At 39.4% G+C, this 26,447-nt stretch overlaps 2 protein-coding genes across 2 annotated transcripts in view; one reads left to right on the top strand and one right to left on the bottom strand.

Moving 5' to 3' along the window:
• Window positions 1-1,485, top strand: part of BMP6 (bone morphogenetic protein 6) — an 86,156-nt gene extending 84,671 nt beyond the window's left edge. The window contains exon 7 of the mRNA XM_053946714.1: window positions 47-1,485. Within this exon, the coding sequence (XP_053802689.1) occupies window positions 47-196 (150 nt within the window). The 3' untranslated portion in view covers window positions 197-1,485. The remainder of the gene's footprint in view (window positions 1-46) is intronic.
• TXNDC5 (thioredoxin domain containing 5) lies at window positions 1,310-26,206 on the bottom strand. The gene is made up of 10 exons (XM_053946727.1): window positions 25,852-26,206; window positions 21,207-21,356; window positions 18,360-18,465; window positions 17,004-17,100; window positions 14,575-14,690; window positions 12,331-12,417; window positions 9,348-9,488; window positions 6,493-6,575; window positions 3,569-3,698; window positions 1,310-2,995 (listed from the first exon to the last, which is right to left on the bottom strand). Exons 1-10 carry the CDS (start codon window positions 26,070-26,072, stop codon window positions 2,873-2,875), a joined length of 1,254 nt encoding a protein of 417 aa, XP_053802702.1. The 5' UTR covers window positions 26,073-26,206; the 3' UTR covers window positions 1,310-2,872.
• Between the last annotated feature and the right edge of the window lie 241 nt (window positions 26,207-26,447).

The following is a 26,447-nucleotide window of genomic DNA, read 5'->3' as shown; positions in this document are numbered from 1 at the left end:
AAACAATATACCAGTGTCTCAGTTGTGTTTTCTTTCTTGGCAACAGGTTCATCTTATGAATCCTGATTACGTTCCCAAACCATGCTGTGCACCTACCAAACTAAATGCCATATCTGTCCTTTACTTCGATGATAATTCTAATGTAATCTTGAAGAAATACAGGAATATGGTAGTAAGAGCTTGTGGATGTCACTGACAAACAGTCTTCACACGGACTCTGTAATGCTACCATGAACTTGGATACAACCCTCCCTGTTTTCACGACCTTGGGAAAAAAAACCATGTGATGAACAACCCTTCAGAACACCATGTATGTGCCTTGTGGGAGGAGGGGGTGTGGGGACCACCCCCCAGGGTGGGAGTAGACTGCTGGACTTCTTACAGACCCCACACCATGGTGGCTGCCCAGCTCAGCTCAGCAGCAGCAAAATGCCCTGACACTTTATTTGGCTGGGATGGTCCTAATCTCACAAAGAAGAGTGACCTGTAGCAGGTGCTTGGATATGTGCTGCAGTTTAAACAGATAAGCACTCAACACCCAAAACAAGTGTGGTCTTTCTTTGCGGGCAGGGAGGGAAGATGAGGGGAAGAGGCAGAGAAGCTAAAGAAAGTGGTGTTAGCACTTCAGACATTGAGTGTACATCTCATGCAAGATCCTTGTGGCCAGAGGGACAGGTTACTGCACCTAGACTGTTAGTCTTCTGACTTCTGTCATGACAGTAAACATCTAAAATTGTGCCAAAGCAGATGTTTCAGTTCTCTTATGCTCCCAGCACTGTTTGACTCTGATCTTGCAGGTGTAAGATGGCATGGCTGCACCCTGTGTTAGAAACATTGCCATGAACTCAGACCTTGTCTGGTCTTCCTAGCTCACCATCTGACTGGGCATACAAATTTATACACTTGCTCTTATGCAACTTCCTTCCACTCCCCACGTGGAGCTGCCTCATCTACTACCACTTTCCCAGGAAGGAAGTCAGGACACTTCTTCAGCTGTAATTCAGAAGTAAAAGCTTAGGGACCATTCGTTCTCTAGCTGGACAGTTTGTTTACAGGAAGACAGAATGTCAACAACATTTGCAATCTTTCCCTTTCAACTCATGCAACTAACAAACTGGTATAAAGGATATGCAGTGTAGAGCCATGGTTTGTCTAGCAGAAGCTAATAGCAAATTGTTTTGATCAATATTAAACTTGTATTAAATGCACTTACCTCTACTTGCATTTAAAAGGCTTCTTGTAAATACAAGCTATAATTTATTGCACTTGTCACTGTATATTCATTGTGCTGTATCATTTATAGAAAGACTGCTTTTTTAAGAAGTTTTTATTTAGAAAAAATCTCAGTGTAAACAATTGTACCACTTTGATTTTATACAAGAAACTCATGAGATTGTGCTTCACTAGAAAGTTGTTAAAACATAATAAAGGCTTCCTGAAAGGCAGAAGTACACATGTTGATGCAATACATCTGCCAGTACAACACTTAGCTTTCACTGTGGCTTTTTCACCTTCACATATTTTCAGACTGAACAGAATCAAAAGTTCTGGACAGACAGTAAAGTGAAGAACCAGGAGAAATTCACTGGTTTAAAAGTCCATTGATGTTTTGCCTTTTTTTTAAATAAAAAAAAAAAAAGCAACCCAACTTACTCCATATGATGGACAAAACCCAGCATCTTGACAGATTAGTCAAATTAGCCTGCAGCAATCCTCATTCCTCATGAGTTTCTGTGCACATGAGACAGCAGAATTCAGTCCTTGGTTTGCTGTTGCCTTTGTATTGTGACAGTCTCTGCAATTTAAATTCTTTGGCTTTCAGTTAAGTCTAACATGGAACATCTTATGCACCAAAGAATAGATTCATATTATAATCCAAGACACCACAAAATGTGTGGTCCTAGAATTCAAACTTATCAATGCTTACAGCTTGGAGAAAATGTTAAGGCTCAAGAAGAGAGGGGGAACTATTTTACACTACTGCAGAAGAGCTGAATGGAAAAAATATTAAACATTATATTATTTGTTGTTCTCTAGGTACTCTGACTAAGGAGCAGGTCAGCACAATGTCTGGATTCAGGCTGGGGTAGGAAACACATTGTAAGCTCCGGAGTCTGACTGATCATTTACCATTAACGGAGCAGTTGTAACAGCACCTATTTTTTCACTCTGGCTCTAGAGAAGTAGAGCATAGTTGTGCCTCTGGAGCTGGATGGCAGAAGCCTATGGAAATGCACCTGACACATGTACACTATGGCATCAGTAACGTTCAGGCACATGTTACAGTACCATCACTTTCATTATGGCTAGACCTCCCATGCTGAGAGGATTAACAGGAAACAACCAGCTCATGGTGGCCTGGTATCTTCCAAAGATGTGTGTGTTTTCAACCTTTCAGCAGCTATATTGAGACAAATAAGGATTAAGTATAATTCTAGAGGCAAAAGTGACTCAACACAGCTGTAGCTTTTGCCTTTCTAGTAATGGCAAGAAGTTTGTAAGGATTACTTTTTAACCAGATCTAACATGAAGACAAAAATATTCTACTGCTGCCCTTCAGTTGGTTTTCTTAACGTATTTTGGTCTCAAAGGAAACCATTTACACTTTCATTGCAGAAATGCAGTGCAACTACCAATGCTGAAAATACTCTTGATTTGCACACTAACAACTTGTTAGCTTTCCTTCACACACAGAGAGACATGTCTCTAACACACACACAAGGGGAAGATACCAAAGTTTAGTACATTCAATTTCCTAGAAACAAAGAAACAAAAAAAGCCCCACCCCCCCAAATACACTATTTGAAAATTAGCAAAGATAGAAATCCCTCAGCTACTGTACAGAGCCAGGGACAGAGCATCCAGACTTCTATTACAGTTCATCCCTTGCCTGACGCAAGACAAAGTTATGCAGTGATTCAAGGTCTCTTGTTCCGTTGTGTTCACTGACTTTCTTTCCACCTCGGAAAAGCAGAAGTGTAGGATAACCACGTACCTTCAAAAGACACACACAAAAAAAGAAACTTGCTATTAATAATGTTCAAACTTGTATCCATCACTCATATTTACCTGATTCTGAAAAGCCATCAACCCCTCTAAAACAATAAGCCATTTTAATTAAAAAAAAACAAACCCACAGCAGAACTTTCAATGCCAACCTGCAATTTCTGAACATTTTTAAGAATGGGGTAATACATGCTCCTCTAGGCTCTTGGAATGACAGCCTCAGCTCTGTCTTCAATTGCCTGCCTAACAGCTCTAAAAGACATTTCTTTTCTAGGAACAGAATTCAGCATTGGATACCGCAAGACAGCTTTAGTGCTTTCAGAGAGAGAGGTTTCCTAAAGTAGGGACTTCTTCAGCTTTGTCCAATAATGAAAATGACCAAGCCCGAACAAACAGTTCAGGAACAAAATGGTGTCACCAGCTGCCTCTTTTTGGCTAACAGAGACCACAGCTGTACTGTCACCAGGCATCTGGAGTGCAGCAGCCAGTTGGGCTGCACACTGGACCCTTCAACATCTGGAACATAGTACTGTCCCCTTCATTTCAGAACTTTCACACTTACAGAAAATCTGTTGCAGACGTTACGTTCCACAGTGCAGTCCACTTCTGCTATTTTGACATCAGTCAAACCTGGAAATTGCTCTTTGGCAAGGTTCTCCCAGGTTGGAGCCAAGTTCTTACAGTGACCACACCTAGAAGCAAAGGAGGGATATTTGTTTAGCAGATACACTTCCCACTTTATCTCTACTGTCTTGCTGCAATTGCTGTAAGTTTAACTAGCAACCTTTCCTATCCCCTAATGATTTGGCCCTCCAACTCCCTTGCACTATTATGTCAGTAAATGAGCTAAGAAAACAAGTGATTTTATTTAAGTTAAGCACTGAAGTACTTTCTGACCTTTGTTAGTCTTGCCTAGAATGGTATTCCAGATCTTGGTACATTAACATTTTACCCCACAGAAGAATATGAAGCCAAATAAAGACAAATACAGCGAATACTTAAATGGAAAAAAAAAAAAAAGATCTCTTGGAAACAAAAATGCTTTTAGGAAGACACAGAATGTCTGTAGTATGAATTAATTTTTCAGGTAGCACATGCCAGTCATGCTAAAGCTACATAGCCTGAGTTTTAATTAGGTAAATGAGATTTTAATTTCCCTATTAAATTCCTTCCAGTTCCTAATGGCCTCCTTGACCACTAGCATTCATTTTGTTTATATTTTAACTTGGCTTAATCAAGTTCCTAATGTGAACTTCTTACTGCCTTTAAGAAGAATTCCCAAAGAACTTTAGACTTTAAATCTGAATTGCTCATACTGTTCTAACCCAGCTGCACCTTAATTGGGTTATTAAAATAGACTCATAATTGCCTTGAGGCTGGATCAGGGCATTTACAAAAATAATGAAAGATGTCTCAGCACAAGTTTTCTTAATGCAAGCCAGTGTATATTTAAACTACCTTGTTAATACACAGGGACAGTATAAAAGCATTTCTGACCATGCACAAAAACTATGAGAACGGGATGATTTTGTGCTTACGATGCAAGTTAACATTAATATTTATCCAAAACTTACTGAACAGCAGAGCTAGAAAGCAACATAATAGTGTTCACTGAGCCCTACATAAGTTAATCCACTTGGAAGGGAATATGGTCATTTATATGCAGAGCACTACAGGCAGTCACAAGCCTGACTTTCAGAGCCAAAACTAGGATACGAGCTACATAAATATAGGAAGCATTTTCCTAAATGGTGGCTTTCTGAGCATTGCAGCCAGGCAGCACACACTGGTGACTCTACATCATGAAACCGCTGTTTCTCAGCCTGCCATCCAACACTGATCCTATCTGTGAGATCCAGCAGCATCCCACAAGAATCTCATGAGATGAGGACATGGTATTGTTAATAAAAGATAATCAAAAGGGTAGAATTTCTTGATCTCAAACTCTCCCAGAAAAAGTTGCTCCAGGTAATGAACTAGTAGGTATGCCAACAAGCCCTGGGTTCAGAAATCAGACTGAAAGCTGCTCTTGAGCACAGGTGTGAACTGAATTTCCCAGCCAGTTCTGCAGGTGGGGCAGAAGCAGCACAGGCACAGACTAAGTCCCTCCAAGACTACAGAGGGGATAAAGACAGTGAGGAAAGAGCAGTAAACGATGAGGGGTGTGCGTGCTATGGGCAGGACATTTCTTAACCCAGTGGTGACAGATACTTGCTCACATCCAAAAGCAGATCTTACAAATGGAAGAGAGCATAGCAGTGGTTCTCAAGCAGCAAAAGGTGACAACATGGGAAAAGCCTGCAGCATTGAGCTTAAGTGAAATTAAATGCTCCCAGGTAATTCTTGCCTACACTAAGAAACACATTCATGCCTACTGTTGAAGTTAAATGGCAATATTTTGAGATGCCTGAGCACATCTAAATATGGGTGGCATTTGCTTGTGTTGCTTTGTAATGGGGCCTTTTGTAACTTAAACAAAAGGTCTTTTTATATTTTATACATCATGTTAATGGAATGCTAGTGATTAAATCAGACATGTGTTATCTTTCACACAGTGAAATACAGCTTAATTTTAATCTCTCCCCCTACACTAGGCTTCCTTCTGTTGGCTAAAAGACCAGCAATGGATGAGCAAGATGGCATGCAAGTTTCATTAAATTCAGTAGAGGCACAAATAAGATGAATTCTATAAACCAGAGAGAGAAGCGTGAAACTTTCTTTTTGTCTCAGAAAAGGAATAGTAAGAAAAAGGGGGAAATACTTTTTCTACAAGTTTGTAATACGGAGGTCTTAACCCATCTGGGGTCCCAGGCTCTGCTGGATACAGCAGAAATGGCAGATGCCAGACATGACTTTCAGTTCCCCCTCTAATGCGTTCCATTGGGCATCTACACCTATACCATCTGCACTGGGCACTTCTACCTTGGGTCCCTCTAAGAACATACTGCATGAACATACACTCTTAAGAACATCTTAAAATTGCCACTTGTGTAAATTAGTTTTTGGACAGTTATTTGAGGAGTAACAGGCAGCTAATTATCCATAGTACAACAGTCTGTATCAAAACTCAGGTGCTCCAATGAGGCTTCCAAGCAAGGCTGGAGAGTGCCCTAAGGCAAGCATCCTCTCCTTTCTCAGCACTGAGATATGGTGATATGCTCCCCTCATCTTACCCTAACTCAGGGATAGGAACATGCTGCACCTGCAAAGAAAGCTTCACTCTCCCTGTTACCCCAGCAGTACCTGGAGGCTGACACGGTAAAGCTTCTGTGTCAGCCTTTCCACAGAGAGGCAGCTCAAGGGAGCTAAACAAGACTGAGCTTTTTTTTTGCTGTGACTCTTGCCAATACACACATTCTTCAGCTAATTCACAGTTTAGATCAAGACAACAAATACAGTACTACAGCTCAAAGACCTACACCAACTATCGCACTCACATCTTAGGCCAGCAATAATCCTGAACAGCAACAGCTGCAAACCTCTTACCATGGAGCGTAGAATTTAATAAAGGTGATCCCCCTAGCAATGGTTGCATCAAAGTCTTTTTCAGAGAGAGAAAGCACTGCAGCCTGCCCCCAAAAAAAGAAAAAGAGAAAAAAAAGTCAAAAATTTTTGTATATACAACATCAGCCTACTGAGCTTTTACCTTCCTAAAAGGGAAACTGGAATTGGAAAAGATAATATTGTTGGTAATATAAACAAGAGTAGCAGCAGCAGACCTGCCTTTTACTTCTCAGCTGCTTTCCTTCCCCAGAGAGATGCAGAGAAAAGTGTATTTTACACTGAATCTCATCCATAACTGAAGAAACAAAACTTTCCTATTTTCAAAGGATTTGCCTGTATCCAGATTTTCAGTAATTGTAAAAAATCACATTAATTTTAATACACTATGTTTCAAGGAACAGCCCTTAGAGGACCTGGCTTCAAGCAGGTAATGGCCATTGAGATTTTAATGAGGTGTTCAAGGCGCACAAGTGGTGTCTCAAGAGCTGTTCTCTCTGTTCTTTCTTCCCCTGCATTGCATGCACAGAAAAAACTGTTACCAGAAACACAGATTTGCCTGTCAAGAGGACATCCCAACACCACACTTGCATGGGTGCCAGGAAATGTTTCTAATCCTGATAATATCAGGAGCAAGGGAATGATGGGAGGAAAGCACATTGCTTGCAGTCTCATATGAGAGCATGGAGCTCTCATATGAGACTGCAATTTCATTTTTTGTGTGAGACCTTTAAGGGTGGGAGGGATTAAAAACAAATTTATGCACCTCATGCCTATAAAAGCTTCAAAATCAAATGAAAGAAAAGAAAAACAAGATCACAGCCGACAGTATTATCAATTCTATTTTAACTCCAGTAAGTTTTGTGAAGCCAAAAATAAATTTGAAAATCCAAATTATCCAGTACCTTTAAATATTTCTGTAAATAACTGTTAGTTCATGGAATTATTTCACTATGCTGAAGTATTTTTACCTCTAAATAATTATTTAGAAAATAGAAATTATACTTTTATACTTTCTAATTATTAAATAATCAGAAATAATTAAAGGAAGCAAAATGTAAGCACTGTGCTCCTACTCTGATTTTCCTAAATGGATATCTAAAACTGATGTTCAAAACATAATATACAATCTAAGATACAAAATTTGAAAACCTGATTAGTAACAACTTCCCCATGATTTGCACAGTAAAACGAATTTTAAAGATCTGTAGATTACTATCAGAAGAGCAATGTGAACTATATAACGACAAAAAGGAATTTAATATCAGATATCTCAATTTTAGCTCTGTGTCTCAAAAAAAGACATCTAATGCAATCACATAATCTGAGCATCTGCTGGTCACACTGCCTTAATCCATCAGGATCATTTTTTGAATGATTTTAGCCATGTCTGGCAGTAGAGAAGTCTCATGGATGTAAAAGTACAGCTTCTGTAAAAGGGCTGGCAAGCACTTGGGCTATATAAGACATGGGGAAATCCAAGTAGGGGGCCAACACTGGGACACAAATTTGGAGTGGGAACTCATTGCTTTTGCTGCCTGTTGTCAACTGATGGCAAATGCAGTCAGTGTTTGCTGGCTACAGGGGCTGGCCCCTTGTTTCAAAATTCATGAAAACAAAGAGTCAGGGGGTCTGAAGATAAAAGTTGGAAGGACAAGTTGAATCCTACACTATGTCTACTATTATTTGGCAAAAAAGTCCCCCAACAATCCTTTCCTCCTTGTGTGTGTGCTGGTGAATGCAAGGCAGAAGTGGGAATTTGTGTTACATTTGGTTTGTGTTATTTCTATAAAAATAGAAAGACAACTAATTACTTCCAGCATTGTACTAACACCAGCTCATTGGGATCTTCCAAATATGAGGTCAATTAAGAAAATAAAAATTGAAGAGTATGAAAATTGCAAATCTATGTGGTCTGTAATGTTTGGTAAGCCACTTTATGCAAGATGGGTAATGCTGCTGAAGAAGTCAGCTGGGAAAGGTAATATTCTCCTGTAAGAAGCTGCATAGAAACTGTATTTATAATATTGTTGCCTAATTATCTATATCATAAAGAAGTGCCAATCCCTGTCCCTTATTTGATAGGCAGAAAGTATGTTCTGCACATTTAAGGAAAAATTATGTTTGAAATCCATCCCTAATTTCTCAGCCTCACCAATTTTTCATTCATCTCCAAGAAAAGTGGCAGATGAAATGCGAAAGGGATTAGAAAAGACAGAAAATTATATGACATGAACTACAATTGTAAAAAGGTTATTTCTGTCAATTTCTTCACAACATAGGCCTGTAGCTCCAACAACCAAGAAAAAAATAAGTCTCCAAACCCCAAGGAGTTTTCTTGTCACAGGGCATATTACCTTACCATATTGGTACTGGTCTTCATAATCTTTGTTCATTGTTTCTGCAAATAGATTTTTAAGTATAGAACCCTGGCTTTTTTTTAGGGGCTTAGCAGTGTGCACCATCCTCCAGGGTTCAAGTGATAATGTTGCAAGAAATGTTCATCTCTACAGTGGTGAAATATGCTGTCATACAGACCCAGGTGGCAGCAGTTCCATGGGCCAAAAGGACCACATTTATGCCTGTATCTAAATAATTTATTGCAACCATAAAATAGGAATTAGATTTTTTTTCCCTTCTCCAATTCATCAGGTTAGTAAAAGTATATCTAGGATTTATTATCTGATTCCACTGATTACTCAAAAAAATAACCAGGGAAATATTTGGTACAGTTTACATCCAGAAATTGTCAAGCTATCAGAGAGAGAAACACATGGAAGGCTCAGGCAGCTCTAACAGTCTGAACACCTTACATTGCTGCAGAGTGCAGGAACACTTACCTCAACATGGGTGGGTTCTGCAGGTGGCTGTGGGGCTTCAACAGGTTTATCTGCTGGTGGCTCTTTCCCAGAGCTCTGTAGTTGGGACTCCACATATTCTTTTAAAGAATCAAAATCCCTCTTCCCTTTGTACTGGTCACCCTACAATTAGCAAATAGTTTGTGCAACCTTCAATATGCAGGTTGATGTAGCAAATAAATAATTACAAGCAAGACATAAGATTGCCAAGGGTAAGCATATAAATAAATAAATATTATTATCTAGTTCTTAAACTTCTCTATGACATTCCATTCACTACATGTCTTCAGCTTTTGCCATAGATTCTTCAGTACCCAAAGGGAAATGAAAGGTATTTTAGAAACATAGAAGCAAATTTTTGAAACATTTCCACTTGGACCTTCTGGTCTCACCCTAGACAGTTTTTTCAAAGGTTTTTTTTGTTTTTTTTTTTTTTTTTGTTTGTTTTTTTTTTTTTTTTTTTTTTTTTGTTTGTTTGTTTTTTTTGGGTTTTTTTTTTTTTTTTTTTTTTTTTTTTTTTTTTTTTTTTTTTTTTTTGTTAAATCTAACTCTACTACAAGGAACAATAAAATATCCACTGTGGTTTGGGTGTGGTCTCTGTTACCCTGTGAGCTCTACACAGTGCTTTGACAGGGCTGAAAACCTTAACTTGCCTGTCTCTGGACTACAGTCATTCCTCTAGCCTACAGACCTGCCACAACTCCTTGGAAAATCCCAAGAGTAGGGTATTGCACTCTGGACACCTAGGTTCACCTGAGAGCAAAAGACAACAGCAGCCTGCTTCAGGGCAGACATTTCCAATGGCACCACTGTCCCAGAAGTCTAATCCTATTTTTTAACCTGCACATAAAGCAGTCAGCCAGCCAGATCTTTGAGAGGCCACAGTTCACCTTGGATGCTTCCCCATATTTCAGGTAGTTTCCAAATCCAGAGAACAAGACAATCAAGAGATTGTCAGAACAAGAAATCAGAGCACTTGTGAGCAGCTTTCAATCTCAAACCCACTGTCAGCCCTCTCCAATTTGGCTCTTGCATGATTTGCCTCAGGGCTGTCTGTGAAAATTAGTATTAATTTTCCTGTTCAGAAGAGAGATCATATCTTTGAGGCATTACATATCCATTTTGGATAGAATTCTTGAGATGTGGTCCTATGTGGTGTGGGCTGCAAGATGTATTTCCTCTTGCAGACGAGGAACATTCTTTAAGAAACAACATACAATTTTCCATACATTAGAAGGAAGAGCAGACATCTCTTCAAATTTCCTTTTTCATTGGAACTCTTTCTACACATTTTCCTTTTGTAATAGACAATGTTTCCTGTAACTACTACCCCTTTCCTGGCACTGGGTGTCAATCCCTAAGGAGAGAGAAGCTGGTACCTGTTCGTTTGTACCCATGTCAGCAGGGCAGGGTCAGGGTTCCTCCCAGGGTATCTGCTGCATCTCACCAACAGCAGTGGTGTGATGCCAGATTTCAGTTATGGCAAAGGGGATGAAGGTTCTACAGATAAGGCTGGATGACTGAATCAGTTCTCCTACTTCCCCTTACTGATCAGGAGATAGCTAGCTGCCAGACAGAGTTTCATGAATTTCTAGGCCAGATTATTGGAAAATTGTTGAGGTTGTTCTGTGTTTTTTCAAATATATCAGCCCATGGAGGAACATATGATTTTGGTAGCAGTATTCCACCAAGAAATGCCACACTGCCAGCAGGGGAAGACAGTTTGATGTCAACTGAAATACATTGTTCAGATTTAAGACCGAAGTTCAGCTTTACCAAATGCAACAGCAGTGGGTTTTTTTCTTTCACTGCACTCTTGATTGAAAGAACTCCAAGGAACTCCAACTTCAACTTTATTACAACGTTTAAACTAAGGTTTAATTAACTGAAAACCTCTAGCCTTGCACATGCTTGATTTGAGCACTCCCTCAGCTTCCAGTTGTGCTGCTGACGTGTGTGCCCTGAGAGAGCACAAGGCTGCGCGCTTACGTGAACCTGGTTGGGATTCAAAAACGCAGGGGTTGCTTCATTTAAATTCCCTAGTGTCTGATCTTATAGGGGTCCTTATACCAAACCTCATATGCTGTGTACTAATGGCCAGTTTCTCTTTAGAATGCCAGAAAATTGCCACAAGCAGTGGCCACTACACTGTTTCAAGTAACAAAACTTAAGGTTGCTGATACTGTAAATGTTCAAAAAGGAATGCAAGATGAATGGGAGAAAACCCCCTCTTCCTTCTACCTGCCAAGAACTTAGCATGTAAGAGCTAGAAGTGTAGTCCTGGGTTCTCTTGCAGGCCTGTTTTTAATATCCATTGAATATATTTAACTAATCTTGAAATTATGAAATATAGCATAAATAACACAACAATTTAGAAAATGTTTGTTTACTGATGTTCAGATATGTGGTATTTATAAATACTTTATCTCCCCATAATTTTAGAATATTTTAGTTCTCTGAATTGCTGCAAGGAAAAATGTCAAGTGGGCCCACAAGATTCTCACTTGCATGTGAAATGCAAGTGTCATGTGAAATGTTTGGGTTTATATAAGAAAGAAAATTTGCATCTCTAGATATCACTCAGCAGATGGGCACCACGTAGAGGTGAGAACCTTCTGACACACATTGTGAAAATTACATACTTTATTATTATTTCTATTTCAGTTACATTTTTGTATCTCATACAAAGCAAAATACTATGATAAAGTAAACCCAGAATTCTCTCATATAGCAGCATAACTGGAGATCCTGCTTACAGATTTATGAACATTATGTCAGTTGTTTGCAAAACAGAGAACAAAAACCTTTAACTTTTATCTGTGGACAAAGTCTACCTCTTCTAGTACCCAAATGAACATCCAACATCTTTTCTCTCACAAGCAAATTTTTTTTCCAGGATGTAAGCATAGTCCAAATACTATTCAGAGAAAAATGGTGTGATCTTTTGCTGAACTTGCAGACTCACCTTTTCACCATTCCTAAACCAGAGGAGTGTGGGATAACCACGAACTTGGGTTTCAGAGCAGACTTCATAATGCTGGGTACAGTCGACCTACATTTTGGGAATAAAATCCAAAACTATTCAGTGCCTAAAATAAACATACAACAAGCATCACAGCCTCCCTTGTTTAAAAGCTCAGAAAAATACAGGAACAAGCAATACAAGGCTTGGCAAAACTCAATACTAAGTACTGTCTTGAGAATGATTATGTCTGTCTTCCAAACAGTGGTTTGGTTGTGTAATTGGGAGGCTCTGTGTGTATTTGATTTTTTTTTTTTTTTAAGGAGGGATCGGGGAGGGAAGTATGGCTAGAAGGAAGTAGTAGCAATTACAAAGAACAATGAAGACATAATTAAATATTTCAATTAAAAAGTACTTGGTATTCTCAGCTAATAAAATCAGTACATGGACAATGAGACACAAAACACTAATGTGAGAGAGCTTTACAGTGAAGACATACTGGCTCGCCCATTTTTTTTTAAAGAGTACTCTTTAAAGACTTCAGAAGGGATGTCAACAGCTAGCAAGTAAACTGTGTTCCAAGGGAAGCTCCAAGAGCATAGCAACAGTCAATTCTAATATGTCACAAACCAGTCTGTAAAGTTACTTGTTTATTAGCTTTTCACTGAAGATCAATTCTAAAGATTAAAGATTTCCCCGAAATTAGATGAAGGTCATAGTTCAACCTTCTTAGAAACAGTTGTGTTTCCTGTTTACTTACAGACTTAAAATCTTAGCCAAGACATGCTTCAAGATATATTTCACAAGCTATACAGTTACATAAAATTGTCTAGGCATCAAGACAAATCTTAGTGGAGGTACTAAGCAAATCTCAGTAATACGAACTGCAAACACCATAGACAACTGATTAAAACAGAAACTTTGGAAATTTATTGTTTATTTTTCTCTGGGTAACTCAGAGAAAACTCTGGTACTGTTCTCAGAGAACAGTAACTTCATAAAGATATTTAAGCAACGATTTCATCAGACAGCAAACAAGGCTATCAAAAAGTACAGAAAGATTCAAAGGAGAAAAAGCTTCTGACATTCCATTCTCAGAGGAAATCTAACTTTATATCCACCTGGTATGTGTATATATATATATATATGTATATATTTGTGTGTCTTCTCTGAAGTTCAACTGTGCTTATATATATATATATATATATATATATGTATGTATGTATGTATGTATGTATGTCTCCTCTAAAGTTCAACTCTGCTGGCCTGTGCTGTACATATACAGCATACCTGAATTAACAGATTTTCAAAAGCAATAAAAAAACAAAAACAAAAACAAAAACAAACTCATCCCTCCTACTGCAGCTGAAAGTGCTGCAAGGGCAGAGGCAGGGGAGACAGCAGAGGGAGAGTCCCTCTGCAGGACTGACAACACTGCTGCCAGGCAGTATTTCAGGTCAGTGGAACCACTGTGAAAGTTTAGGGACATGGAAGTTGACCCCAGATCGATTTCCACGGTTGGCAGAAACAGAGGGATTCCCATCATGAGCCACCTGGACTTAGGTATGGGTCAGCAAATAAAGCCAGTAACTGCAATTGCCAGACCACCTCCATACCTCTGCATAGTAGTCACTCCACGTACAAGTAACAAGCTCCCATTGTAAATACCCCACAGAACCTGGTTATCAACCCTAAGGGAAATAAGTAAAGCAGGACAAGATATCAATTTTTAAGGTGTAAGACCCCCTGAAACCTTTTAAAAGTTTTATGGGGAAAAAGAGGAAAAAAACCAAAACCAACAAAGAAATAACTAATCATAAATACCCAGTAGGGCTAAAGATTGCTAAGGAATCCAATGCTGCAAAGAACAAATTAGAAGTCACTTTCCCACTCAAATACTGAAGTCTATCAAGTTCTGACAAAGCAAATGAATAATAAAAAACAAGTCTCAAAATATTGTTCCCTGCATCTGAAATATCAGACTTGTTCCCAGGTCTCTGAAATACAGAGGCAGCTCTGTTTGCAACAAGGCTTGGCTTAAAATGGGGGAGGTTCTGCTAACTGTGGACGTGTGAGAAAAAAACATGACCATCTCAAAACAAAAATATGAACTATGACTATAAAAGGATTTAAGAGGTGACAAACAAAAGAATTGTGATTTGCAAATCATAGCACAAAAGGCATGATTCTTGGCTGAAATGTATGTTGACAGAAACCATATTATCAAACTAAGAGTGCTTCACCTACCTTACCAATTTTGACAGCTTCCGAATGCTCAAAGACTTGAGCCAGCTGTTCCCAGGTCGGGGCCAAAGCCTTGCAGTGACCACACCAAGGGGCAAAGAACTTGATGAAGTGATTACCTTTTAAGTAAAAAAAAAAAAAAAAAAATATATATATATTTATATATATATATATATATTTATATATATATTTAGCTAATTTGGAATGAACTTGGTTGCAATTAAAGCCTAGGTACTAATCTCAGGCTGCAAATTTATCATGGTATTTCCTGAGTTAGAGATAGGAAACACTGTGAATCAAAGGCCAGGACAAAATACTTCAGCAATTAGGTTTTCAATACTGTATGCAGTCCCACAGCGTTGCCAAATTTCCTGAAAATTCAAACAGCTTCACAATCTCAAGCCAACAAGAGAGGTATTAAAACTGATACTTTAAACCTAACCATTTACTTTAATGTTTAATTCTACCATGTCAATCAGTTGCCCTGTTACAGAGTAGAAAGAACTACCATGGAATATATGTTGATAACAGCATAAATTGAAGTATTAAACTTCATCTTCATGCAATGGTGTTTCCTAAGTAAACTTAAGTCCATGAATTAACTGAAAAATGTTTTTCAGTTTTCCATTCTTCTTTTTCTGCCCTGCTATTTGAATTTTCATGTCAACTACTCAGAAATTTCTGCCTTTAGTAGATGTATGTGGCATTTTATGCAGGGGAGAGTCCCTGTGCTATCTCCTACTAAGATTTAGTTTAAAAGTATATATAATTGATTGCAGAGTACTAGAATATGTAATTTCTTTCAATTAAGATTAATTAATTCAAATTGCTGCACATTTTTGCAATATATCTAGGCGAGGCTCTATTAAATGAAATAAAAATGAACTTAATTAAAATAAGGAAAAAAAAATCAATTTGCAGGAAACACCAGCAACTGAAGAAAAGCTCTTTTTAGCAGAATTATTCATAATCCTTTGAAGAATGCTTTGGGGCTGGTATTGAATTAATTTCTAGTTTGAAGGCTTGTCCACAAAGGAAGGTCAGAAGAAAGACCGGACTTGACTGGTCTGCATGTAGAAGATTTTCAAACTGATTGACATGCTCTGTATTGGTCAAGTAAACTGCAAAATTAAATTTCCCATGAATTAATAAGAATACTAGTCAAAATCAGCTATTCTTTACCATTTACTCTGACATACTCTCCTCAATAGAAAACAACATAATTTATTTTTGTCCCAGAGCAGCAAAAAAGTAAAAGGAAGCTATTTAAGAACAGAAGTCAATTTTGCTGGTGTAACTGCTGAGGCTCACATTAAATTTAAGCACTGAACTTCTCATAACTGAAGTCAGGAGAGGACAACAGATTTACAGATGATTGTAAACCTGTTTAACCATCACATATGACCATGAGAATGTCTCCTCTATGAAGGCCAATGGATACATAATAAAAACACTAAAGCATTTACAATGCACTGAACTTTACAGTCGGAGAAGGTAGTTAAGTTGACAAATGCTTAGCATATCGCTGATGGCTTAGAGGAAAATTAATTGAGAATTTTGATTGAATTCCACATTAAGCCAGATATGCTGGGAAATTTTAAGCTAGCTGCACAAAATGCTGTTTTACACGTGAAAATATTTCTAATGAGCTAATGGTTACTTTAAGAAGTTCGAGTTCAACCTCCCTAGTGATTTCAAAATGGGCAAACATTTAATTTTATCCAGCCTTTCTTTTTCAGATTACAGATGGAGAAAGTAGGATCCTCTGTTGTCATGCCAGCCCAAAGTTTGTATTCTAAGATTTTGCTCATTGTCTAAAAAAACATCATGTGAGTGGTGAAATTTCCCATATTAGGTATCCCTCCTGGCATTAATTTTAAAGCTTCCAGACAAAATATTTTTTAAAATAGCCCGACAGACAAAGTGTTTTGCCCACATTAAATTCTGGAGGAAGGAAGCTAAAGAATATCAAATAAAAGGCCAGACTGGAGTGGGATGGGGGCTGGAAGGAGGAAGCGGGTGGATTATACTTATCCAGAATAACAGCCTGGGAGGAAGAACAAGCCAGCACCTTAGGGAAGGAGGAAATGGGACTTGCAAAAACACAAAGTGGCAAGGCTGTGACTGAGCAAGGAACTCAGGAAAAGAGACAGTTTAGTTGAGCAGGCCCCACTAGCTTCTGCCCTGGAGTTAGAAGTCATAATTTTACTGCATTCTGAGTGCTGTACTTCAACTTTCTCATAGTCTGCAATATGTAATTTAACCAATTTAACCACCATTTTTATTTCGTTTGCAGTTTCATCCTCTTTCACTAGGTATTACCGTAAAATAAAAGTGGGAAGCAGGTACTCTGAAAACTAACATTTCTGATGCAGACTTCCCACTACTAATGTCTCTGTAACCAAGTTTCTCTTGTTCAGAAAAAAGGTTACCTTCTGCTATATGCATCTTGAAATTGTCTGCTGAGAGTTCATACATTCCCTGCTTAGGTTCAGGGGTTTTTGGTGGTTCCACATCAGATTCAGGGTCCTATTCATGAGAAAAAAATTAACTTTTATTTCTCTTCTACAGCAAATACACAACATTTTCTTTTCTTGTATCACACCATTCTGTGATAGTGCCATAGACTCTGAAATTTTAAATTCCTAAAGCAATGTCCTAATTTAGCTTGATTTAGGTACCTAATGTTTCCTAAAAAACAACTACATGAAAGCAAAAGATGAAAAGGACTGCCACATAAAAGAGAGTTACTAGAGTCTGTGGAATACCAGTCTTTCACTGTACTCTAGTACAGTCACAGGGCACAATAATTGCTGTAGCATTCATTGCATCACCATACATTAGAACACTTAAATTATATAACAGTGCCTCCAGAGCATCACACATCATCCACAACTGCCATCACACTAATTTCAGTGGTCTCTGGGCTATTTAAAAATAGTGCAAAAGCTACTTTCTGTTCTCCTAGTGCTGTCTACCTAATGGCTCCATGAAGACCACAACAATGGAAATAGAGCAAACACTTAATATATATAACTTGCAAGAAACGCATGAGCATTTCAGCAAAAGCAAGTGAATACTTTCTAGACTCTAACCCTATAGCAAAAAAGATTTTTTTAGGAACCTCAAAGTGTATTTCTTAAAATAATTTGACATTTAATGTTCAATTATTAAAAATATAGTGTTTGTTTAAATGTAATCACATTCTAACTGTGGTTCAGCAACCACTTAAGCTTTCTCTTGATTAGAAATAGCAATCAAAAATTTAATTTCAGGTGAGGCTTGGCTCCCATATGTGAATTATACCCCTAAACTTAAGGATTCTCCTAGTGATGGTATTAGCTTACCTTACTTAACTGATCACTTAAAACCTTTTCTTTAGGCCACAATATTATCCGAAAGTACCTCAGCCAAAGATGGCATCTATGTTCTTAGAGGTAATTAGGCCCAACACAAATGCAATTTATAATGCATTAGAGCTAAATTGCTTTTCTTACTCTAGAAACATTAAATGTCAAATTAATTGACAGCAAGGACTGTAACTTAAAATGTCAAATGTATAAGCATTAAAACTGCATTATGTACTGCAATTTTAAAAGCAGGAAAGAGAGCAGGTCACAGGATGACAATTTTAATTACTGCTCTGACTTACATGTAAGCCGTTTCAGATTGGTACTGCAACCTGACTTTTATTCTCAGGAGCAGATTTCCTCCTGGAAATTGAAACCTAACTTAAAGAAATGATAGATAAGTAAGCCTGCAGAAAATATTATTTCCTTTAGACTTACAGATGGTTCCTCATTTAGTTTCTCCAACATCCAGTTTTCCAGTGCCTGGAAGTCCCTAGGGCCTTGGTATTTCAGAGGTTCTTGTCCTGGCTTAAGCAACTTTAGCCTAAAGGGTCAAAATATAGAGAAGAGTGAGGCAAAAATTTTCACACAGGAAACGTGCTTTGCTAATCCATGGCAATGCATCTCAGACTGCAGCAACAGATCTCTTGACTATTAACATCAGCATCAGGCACCCCTTTCAGATTAAAGTGACATAGCTGGAACTTAAAAGATCCTCTTTCTTTCCCATGTAAGCTTTAAGGAGATTTTTAAAAGAGAAAATAAGACATACCAAGTTAAAAATCAGTGTAATGAAATATTATTTTGATCAATAAGAAAGAGCAATTTAAAAATTGCAGCATTCAGTTCTATTAATCCTATTTCAGTTTGTCAAAGAGCATCAGTTTTGTTTTGTTCACCTTTCTCCATCACCAAAAGAAAATTATCTAGTGTTTATTTTCCCAGGAATTTCTTTTTCACCTCTTGTTCTCTGACTGCTGCTATAGTGCAGGGCTTGTCATGTGGTATTAAACTGATTAAAAACACATTGAGACAAGTCAATAGGACAAGAAGATGACTGCTTGTAGGCATCCAGACTCCATGATTATAACGTTCAATAATCACCATCAAAACTTTTCCATAGACTACATAAAATTTCTACTACTAAATTTTAAGTTAAAATTGGAAGTATATTTAATAAAGGTGTGATACTGAATTCTGACCTATTCTTATTTTTTAAAGCAAATCAGAGTTTCAATTACTACTATCACCTAGCCCTCAGTTCCCCTTGCCAAGCTGTCATTTTGTACTGCTTCTTTAGTTTCCTGAAATGTTTTTCTCTCTCTTCTTCTTCCACAGTTGGAAGAAATGAACATATGAAAGTGTTGAAAAACCACATAATGCAAATACATTCAAAAGAGATAAGAGCTCCCACTGTTTTTTCTGTTCAAGGTACTCTTGAATGTTCCTTGTGATGACAGAAAGTCAGAATAATAAGGAAGAAAAAGAAATGAAAAAGAAGAACATCTAAAACACAGCTCCTGGCAATACTTTTGAAAAGTAACAAAACAAATTCAGGTAACATCTTAAAAAAAGCTAGCTGCACCTTTATTTTCTGCAAACAAGGTTAAGCTTTCTCTAGTTCAGTTGAGAGAATATTTATTTTGCAGCACCAAATAATCCTGAGACAACTGTAATAGGAAGTGCAGCCATTTTTTCTCTGAGGGGATGAAAAGAGGATGCAACCTTTCCTTTGACAGGTGTTTGGAAAAGCAGTGTAGGGATCAACATAACCTGGACTTGCAACAATTCCTCTGCCTGAGGAAGCAGTGAAATTTCCCTTGCTGGAGGTTTTTAGAAACAAGCTCGTTCAAACCTGACTCAAATAGGAAGAGATGTGATACCATGAATTCCCCTTCATTGCTGTATTTCTATACCTAGCAGATAACTGCCTTATTATTTTTAACTTTTCAAATAGATAAAAGCAAGCACTAACTATTCCTATGTATTCAATGACCTTAAAGAGGAGGGAGGGGAAAAAACCCTCCAGCAATTACACATCCATTGATTTTTTCCTACTCAAAAATCTCTGCCACTCTATTTTAAGAGGAACAGCATCATAATATAATCTATGCAAATAGGCAACAACAACCAATGCTCACTTCTGAAGATATGAAAACTGTAATATTCAGTCTTGAATATTCAAGAGCTTCAGAGCTGTAATATTCATTCTTTCTTGGTATTTGTAGTGGAAGCATGACACACACTGCCCTTAAGGATAATTCCTATCTCAACAAGGACTATGCTATTTATAACTCTGAACTTCCACTCAGTCACACACATCGGCGTCCAAGTGAGTGCAGCCAGGAGCGAATGAAAAGTTTACGCTGTTGCTGGGGTTGGCAAAAACACCAGACAAAGTGAGCAAAGGGAAGGAAACTGAAAAATACAGCCTGTGGAAGGGCTATAGATAATCATCTATACAATCTCCACTTATTACCTCTAAAATGAGTAATTAATAAAGCAGTTGAAAGGATCCCATCCATATTTACAAGAAGCTTTAAAGAAGACACGAGTGAAAAAGAAATCCTTTTGCTCCTTTTCTCTCAGTTTAAAAGGGAACACACATCTAACCCAAAGGCACTGACCTCTCATAGATACTCTAGACCATGTTCTGCCTACCAAAGCTGAGGTAGTGAGACATACATCCTTGATAACAGCATAAACATAGCAACCTTAAAATACTAGACCAATATAAGCAAATTTAGCTAGAAAAAAAAAAAATTCACACAATATCACCTCTGCTATGCTAAGTGATACTATTGCTTTATAAGCACTAAGTTCACTAAAAATCTAAGAGACCACCTATAATGCAATTATGAAGGATGCAGTGTACTGAAAAATTTGTGGCAAGTTACTTTTAAAAGTACTGTTAGTAGAAACCAGCTCTGTCATGCATATCACAGCTGCACAATGTACTGTTGCTTCAGAAAGAGGTACTCCCACACAAAAGAACAGGAAAATTCTGGACTTCAGTTAAACACAGCCACCTTCCAAGACATAAAACAGCTTCTTGAAAGAAAAAAAAAAAAAAAAAAAAAAGGAAAAAAAAAAAAAGCCGAAGAGTACTATGTATCACACGATACTTGGCAACATTGCAAAAAGGCTTAAAATGAATATAGCAGGTCCAAAGGGCTACAAAGAAATCCAGAAAAAATATAGCTTAGAAGTTAGCTTCAAGAAATTGGCAGAGGATCATGGAAAACTAAAAAAGAAAAATAGGAGCAGATTTCTTTCTATACTTACGTAGGGTATCCTCGCACGCCAAATTCAGAGCACAGTGGAATATCTACAGTACAATCCACTTTAACAACATAGACCTGTGGGTTTTCCATGTTGTTGTATTTATCTCCCAAATCATTCCAAGTTGGCTGGAGGCGCTGACAATGTCCACACCTGTGACAGGAGGAACAAGATACTGTTTAATAGCTGCTCCCACTTAGAGGGGAATGAGCCCATGGAAAAGTCATATGCAGAATGGTGATTTTGATAAATTTAAACAAATTTTAAAATTAAAAGTTAAATCAGTTACATCAGAAATCTTCCATACTCAAGCACTGTTACACGAAGCAACAGTAAATGCTATTAAGAACTGTAGCATGCTGCAAACACATCTCGTGTAAAAATCATCAAGATTTGAGAACCTCTTGGTACTCTCCTTTTACAGTACTAATCCTATGAATACCCCCCGAACTTAGTAAGGCTATTAATCAAAGCACTGTCAGTCTTTCAGCTTTCTAGAAAAAAAACTGCAAGGTTGCCCAACTTTCTTTACATTCTAATATTTCAAAATTACTCTTTTTTTTAGCAAGTAGGTAAGAAGATAATAGTTTCTAGCCTCTTTGTAATGCCACTTGCGCTTCTATGCTTCAGAGGAATTATAACACACAAGTCAAGAAACATCACATCCAATTTCACAATACAGTTTCCCAAAATTTTAATGACCCTTGTGGGTCACTTCCAGTTCAGAATATTCTGTGAAAATCTTCCCATCCTATGCTCTGCCCCAGCAGGACACCATCAACTCTTTATACCTGCATATACACAGAAAACTGGCCTCATATAGTTCCTAAAACAGCACCTCCCCAGAACCAAAAAAAAAAAAAAAAGCTATTATTCTTCTCACTGTCTTCCTAGTCTTTCAAATCATTATAGCAATACTCTGTTCCTCAAAGAATGATGGAAAGTTTTAAGGAATGGATTTTCAATTCTCTTTAATGGCTGCTTTTTCCAACCCTCCAAGACATCTAAGAAATACAAAGTTGGAGTAACAGAAAACATTCTCAGACTGACAGTATGAAAACAGTTATTGCTTGGCATTTACAGCGTGTAAATACAACAATTTACATGTTGCAATATGTAATTGTTCAACATCTACTTTGTAAGCAACAATTAAATCACCATTAGGACTTTGGAGAACTTTGCTTGGACTTAAATTAGTTTCACTCATACAAATGATTTTGAGTACACTTGCAGAAAAGTTGCATGGATTCACACCTTTCTCTCCTGAGATCATTAAGAGAAAAAACCAACCAACCAAAAAAACAAAAAAAAAAAAAAAAAAACCTGAGATTTACTTTAAGAGAAAGAATTTTTTCTGATCTTAATAAGGTCCTGTAACAGTCAGGCACAGTGGGTCATACATGCTCCCATGATGTGGCTGAATACAATCTTGTGATCTTATTTTGAAGTGTCCTGGTGAAGGGATACAATGTGTTCTTATTAAAATCAAATATTCCTTAAATATTTAACTTCTGACTGAAGTCCCTCCATAGTCAACTCCTTCACAGAGCTTGAATTAAGAGGAGGATTTTGGATACCCTGATCCTTTCCCCTAGCAGATGTAGTGATTCAAAACACCAAATGAATACTGGCTGGTGTTAGAGAACAGAGCATGGAAAACTAGTGAAGGGAATCACAATTAATTAACCTCCTGTTTTTTAAGCACAACAGAGTTGCCTTGTCCCTACTTAACACTGTGATCTCTGCTATACACACCCCTTTCCTTCCTTCTTTGGATTATGGAAGGTAAAACTGAGACTAAAGCAGGAAAAAATGTTCCTATCTGAATCAGTAATCGACTAGTTAGTCATTCCCAGTTTGAAAAAAACCAAAACAGTATTATACAGAAGGAAATACATGACAGTCCTGAAAACACTTTTTCTGAAGTTTCCAAGGAAATATATATAAAATCAAGGAGGGCAAAATCAAAGAGCAAGACCATGCAATATCACATGCTTCCCTCAACCCCATGCACCTACACAGTCCTTTACTGCTGCCACTCTACAACACATTAGTGGGGCTGCAGGAGCTGCTGGGGACAGTGGAGACCTGGGTGTCAATGAGGAGTTCTGCTCTTTTATCCCTACCTGGGCTAGAAAGTTGTAAGCATCCTCAACCTCCACTGACAAGCACAAATGAAGATCCAAAAGAGACTAACACAGACTTTTCTGGGGACCACTAGTAGAGCCTGAGCCCTGCAGCCAGCAAGGGCAGCTCCTCAGCAAGGCACAGCTCAAATCCTTATCCAGCTAAAAACATAGACATGGTATAAGCAGCCCAGGACCAGTCTTGCTCTGCACAGAAGAATTCAACTGAAGTAAAATCCAGTCAACAGAGTTGGATTCAACAACAACGAACTCTGGTGATCAATTCTGCTGCAGCTCAGTGGACTTGCCAGGTCTACCAAGTAAGAACATGGGTTGAAAAGACCCGTAAGAGTCAAAATAATGAAGTGAAACTACTCAGTTGACATTCCTTCCTGCTAAGGAACCAGGGGAACCTCACTCCTCTGTAGAAATGCAACTGGCATGGCAGACAACTTAAGAATATTTTGTGCCACCAAGAGAGTAACCTGTTCTATCCCCAAGTGTACCTACCAAGTGGGACAGCCTTCTGAACAAAAACCTTATAATATCTGATGGCAAATGACTTGGAATGCTCTCTTCTTGGAGTATCCTGCCATCTTTGAAACAAATGTAGGCCCTCACGTGTACCACCACCGTTTCTGAGTGAGGTCCTCAGCAACATTTGTTTCAAGAATCTGGAAGAGAAGGGCGGTGTTGGCTCTAACCCAGCACTTACTGGTAGCATTGATGATGCAACATTAGCAGCACCCACATAAATCTGAAAGACAATCCCAGCTGAAGGTTGGGCTGTTTGCCTTGGAACTACAGACAACAGCCTGTGGGAAGCATTAGGAGATTAGCACATCACCTCAGAACAGGGTAAGAGGCTCTAACATAGACTCCAGCACTGTCAGGCTGCCCATCTGATCCTACTGACAAACTCCTGGTGTGTATAAGCACCTCTCTCAGGATGTTCCCTTTGTTCTGCTCTTCCCTTGGACCTGAAACCTGGCCCTATTACTGCCTGTCAGGAGCCAGACATCCAGACCAAGGGCCCTGAAGCCAAGAACCAGAGATCTGGAGGATTTTCTAAGGATGAAGAGAACATACCAGAGAAATCTGGTAAACAACACAGTTCCCTCACACTTAAGCTGGGCAGAGATCTTCAGCCCTCCCAAGGGCACAGTGTGATCCAACTCTGCCAGCACTCCCTTTGATCTGTACTGAGGATGTGCAGCATATACTGGATTTTGCAACTGCCCTTTTGGCAGAGGGTCTCCTACAAATAGTGTCTCGGGATAAGAGAGAGCTCATCTGGTTTTAGGGATGCCTGTAAAAGAGTCAGTCAAAGAGTGGACAGACACAGACATCATCACCTGAGTACAGAAGAGAACAGAAGCACTCCTGCTCTGCACAGGCATTTCTTAAGCCTTACTGCACTCTCAGGCAGGAGTCCTTCACCAGCAAGTCAGGCATCCTTCACTTTTGTGATCTTCAGAGAACAAAGGCATCTGCTCTTTCAAGCTTTTACTTAACATTTTCACATGGCATAAATAAGTCAATGTTAATAACAAAAAAAAAGTTTTCAAAGGAAATGCTTTCCTGCTATGGATTTCAAAGACTCATACGCCTAAATGGCACCATGTAGCAATGGATAACTTTGGATCAAAACATAACTTTTGCACATTGTTCCCTTTATTTTATCTAGATTAAACAAAACTTGGGAGGAAAAAAAAATAAAAAAGAAACCTAACAACCCTAACAATAGAACTCCCAATAACATCTACTGGATATCAGTAAGATAAAAAAGGGTAGGGGAAGAGGCAAAGAGAAGAATATGAGCAACCATGAGAAAGACCCAGTGATGAGAAGTGCTGTGCTCTTGACTAGGAATGTCCAGCAAAGCACCGTTCCCTCATTCATCTCAACGATTCTCGTGCCAAAAGTACCAGTCCAGGACAAAAGCCCACAGTGGGTCTCTCGCAAATCTAATTAACTCTCCAGCTCTCCTAAGGAAACCTGCGGCCTTGGGGACGCAGCACGGTGGTTAACAGCAAATTTACCCTTAAATTTTGTATATGCAAAGAGAACATAAATTCTGCAATGAAAGCATCTGCGAGCTTGGGCACAGGATAAGTAAGTGATGGTGGCCAAGATGCAACAGCTCTCGGTCTCTTCGAGGCACGCCGAAGCAGCTCCCCCCGCAGCCCCAGCCGGGGGCGGCTTCGGGCGCCGTAGGTTGGACCTGATGATCTCAGAGGTCTTTTCCAACCTAGCTGAGCCCGTGGCTCTGTGACGGCCGCCGAGGCCCGGGCCGGGCACACGCGGGGGTCCCACTCCCCCGTCCCGGCCCTTCCCGGCCCCCGGGGCTGCCCTTCCCCGCCAGTCCGCCCGCCGGCCCCGCCGCGGGGCTCGGGGCAGCGCGACCCCGCGGCCTCCCCGCCGGCCCGGCCCGGCCCCGCCGCCTCCCGCCGCCACGTCAACGGGGAAGAGGCGGGCGGAGGGCGCGGGCCGGGCCGGCCGCGCCGCGCTCGGGTACCCACCACGGGGCGAAGAACATGACGAAGTGGGGGGCGGCGGCGGCGCCGTGCCGCAGCATCTCCGCGCTGTAGAGGTGCCGCCCGTGCGGGTCCTCCGCCGCCGCCGGGCCCGGCCCCGGCCCCGGCTCCGGCTCGGCCCGCGCCGGGCGGCCGCAGAGCACGGGGCCGAGCACGGCCAGGGACAGGACGCGCCACCACGCCGGGCCGGAGCGGAGCGGAGCCATGGCAGCGCCGGAGAGAGAGCGGGCAAAGCCCCGGGCGGCCGCTGCCGCCTCCGCCCCGCCCGCGGCCCCCGCCCCCGCCCGCCTTCCTCCCTCCCCCTCTGCTCGGGCACCCCCTCACGCACAGCCGGACCCTCCTGTCTGGAAATACACCATTCTGTATAAGTGTTGTTTGTATAGAACGCGACATCTATTATTTTATGCTCCTTAGTAATTAAATTGCTCTATGCATCCATATTAAAGTGTAAAATAATTGCAGGTTTTATATTCTTTAATACATAAACATGCTAATTTTTCTAATCCTTAATTTTATAAATTTATTTAAATACCATATAATAGTATCTATTATATTATATATTGATTATATATATATTATAT

The sequence above is a fragment of the Vidua chalybeata genome, chromosome 1, assembly GCF_026979565.1.
Source record: "Vidua chalybeata isolate OUT-0048 chromosome 1, bVidCha1 merged haplotype, whole genome shotgun sequence".
NCBI classification, from domain to species: Eukaryota; Metazoa; Chordata; class Aves; order Passeriformes; family Viduidae; genus Vidua; species Vidua chalybeata.
The sequence above is the reverse complement of the archived record's forward strand: the minus strand, read 5'-3'. Positions and strand labels throughout refer to the sequence as shown.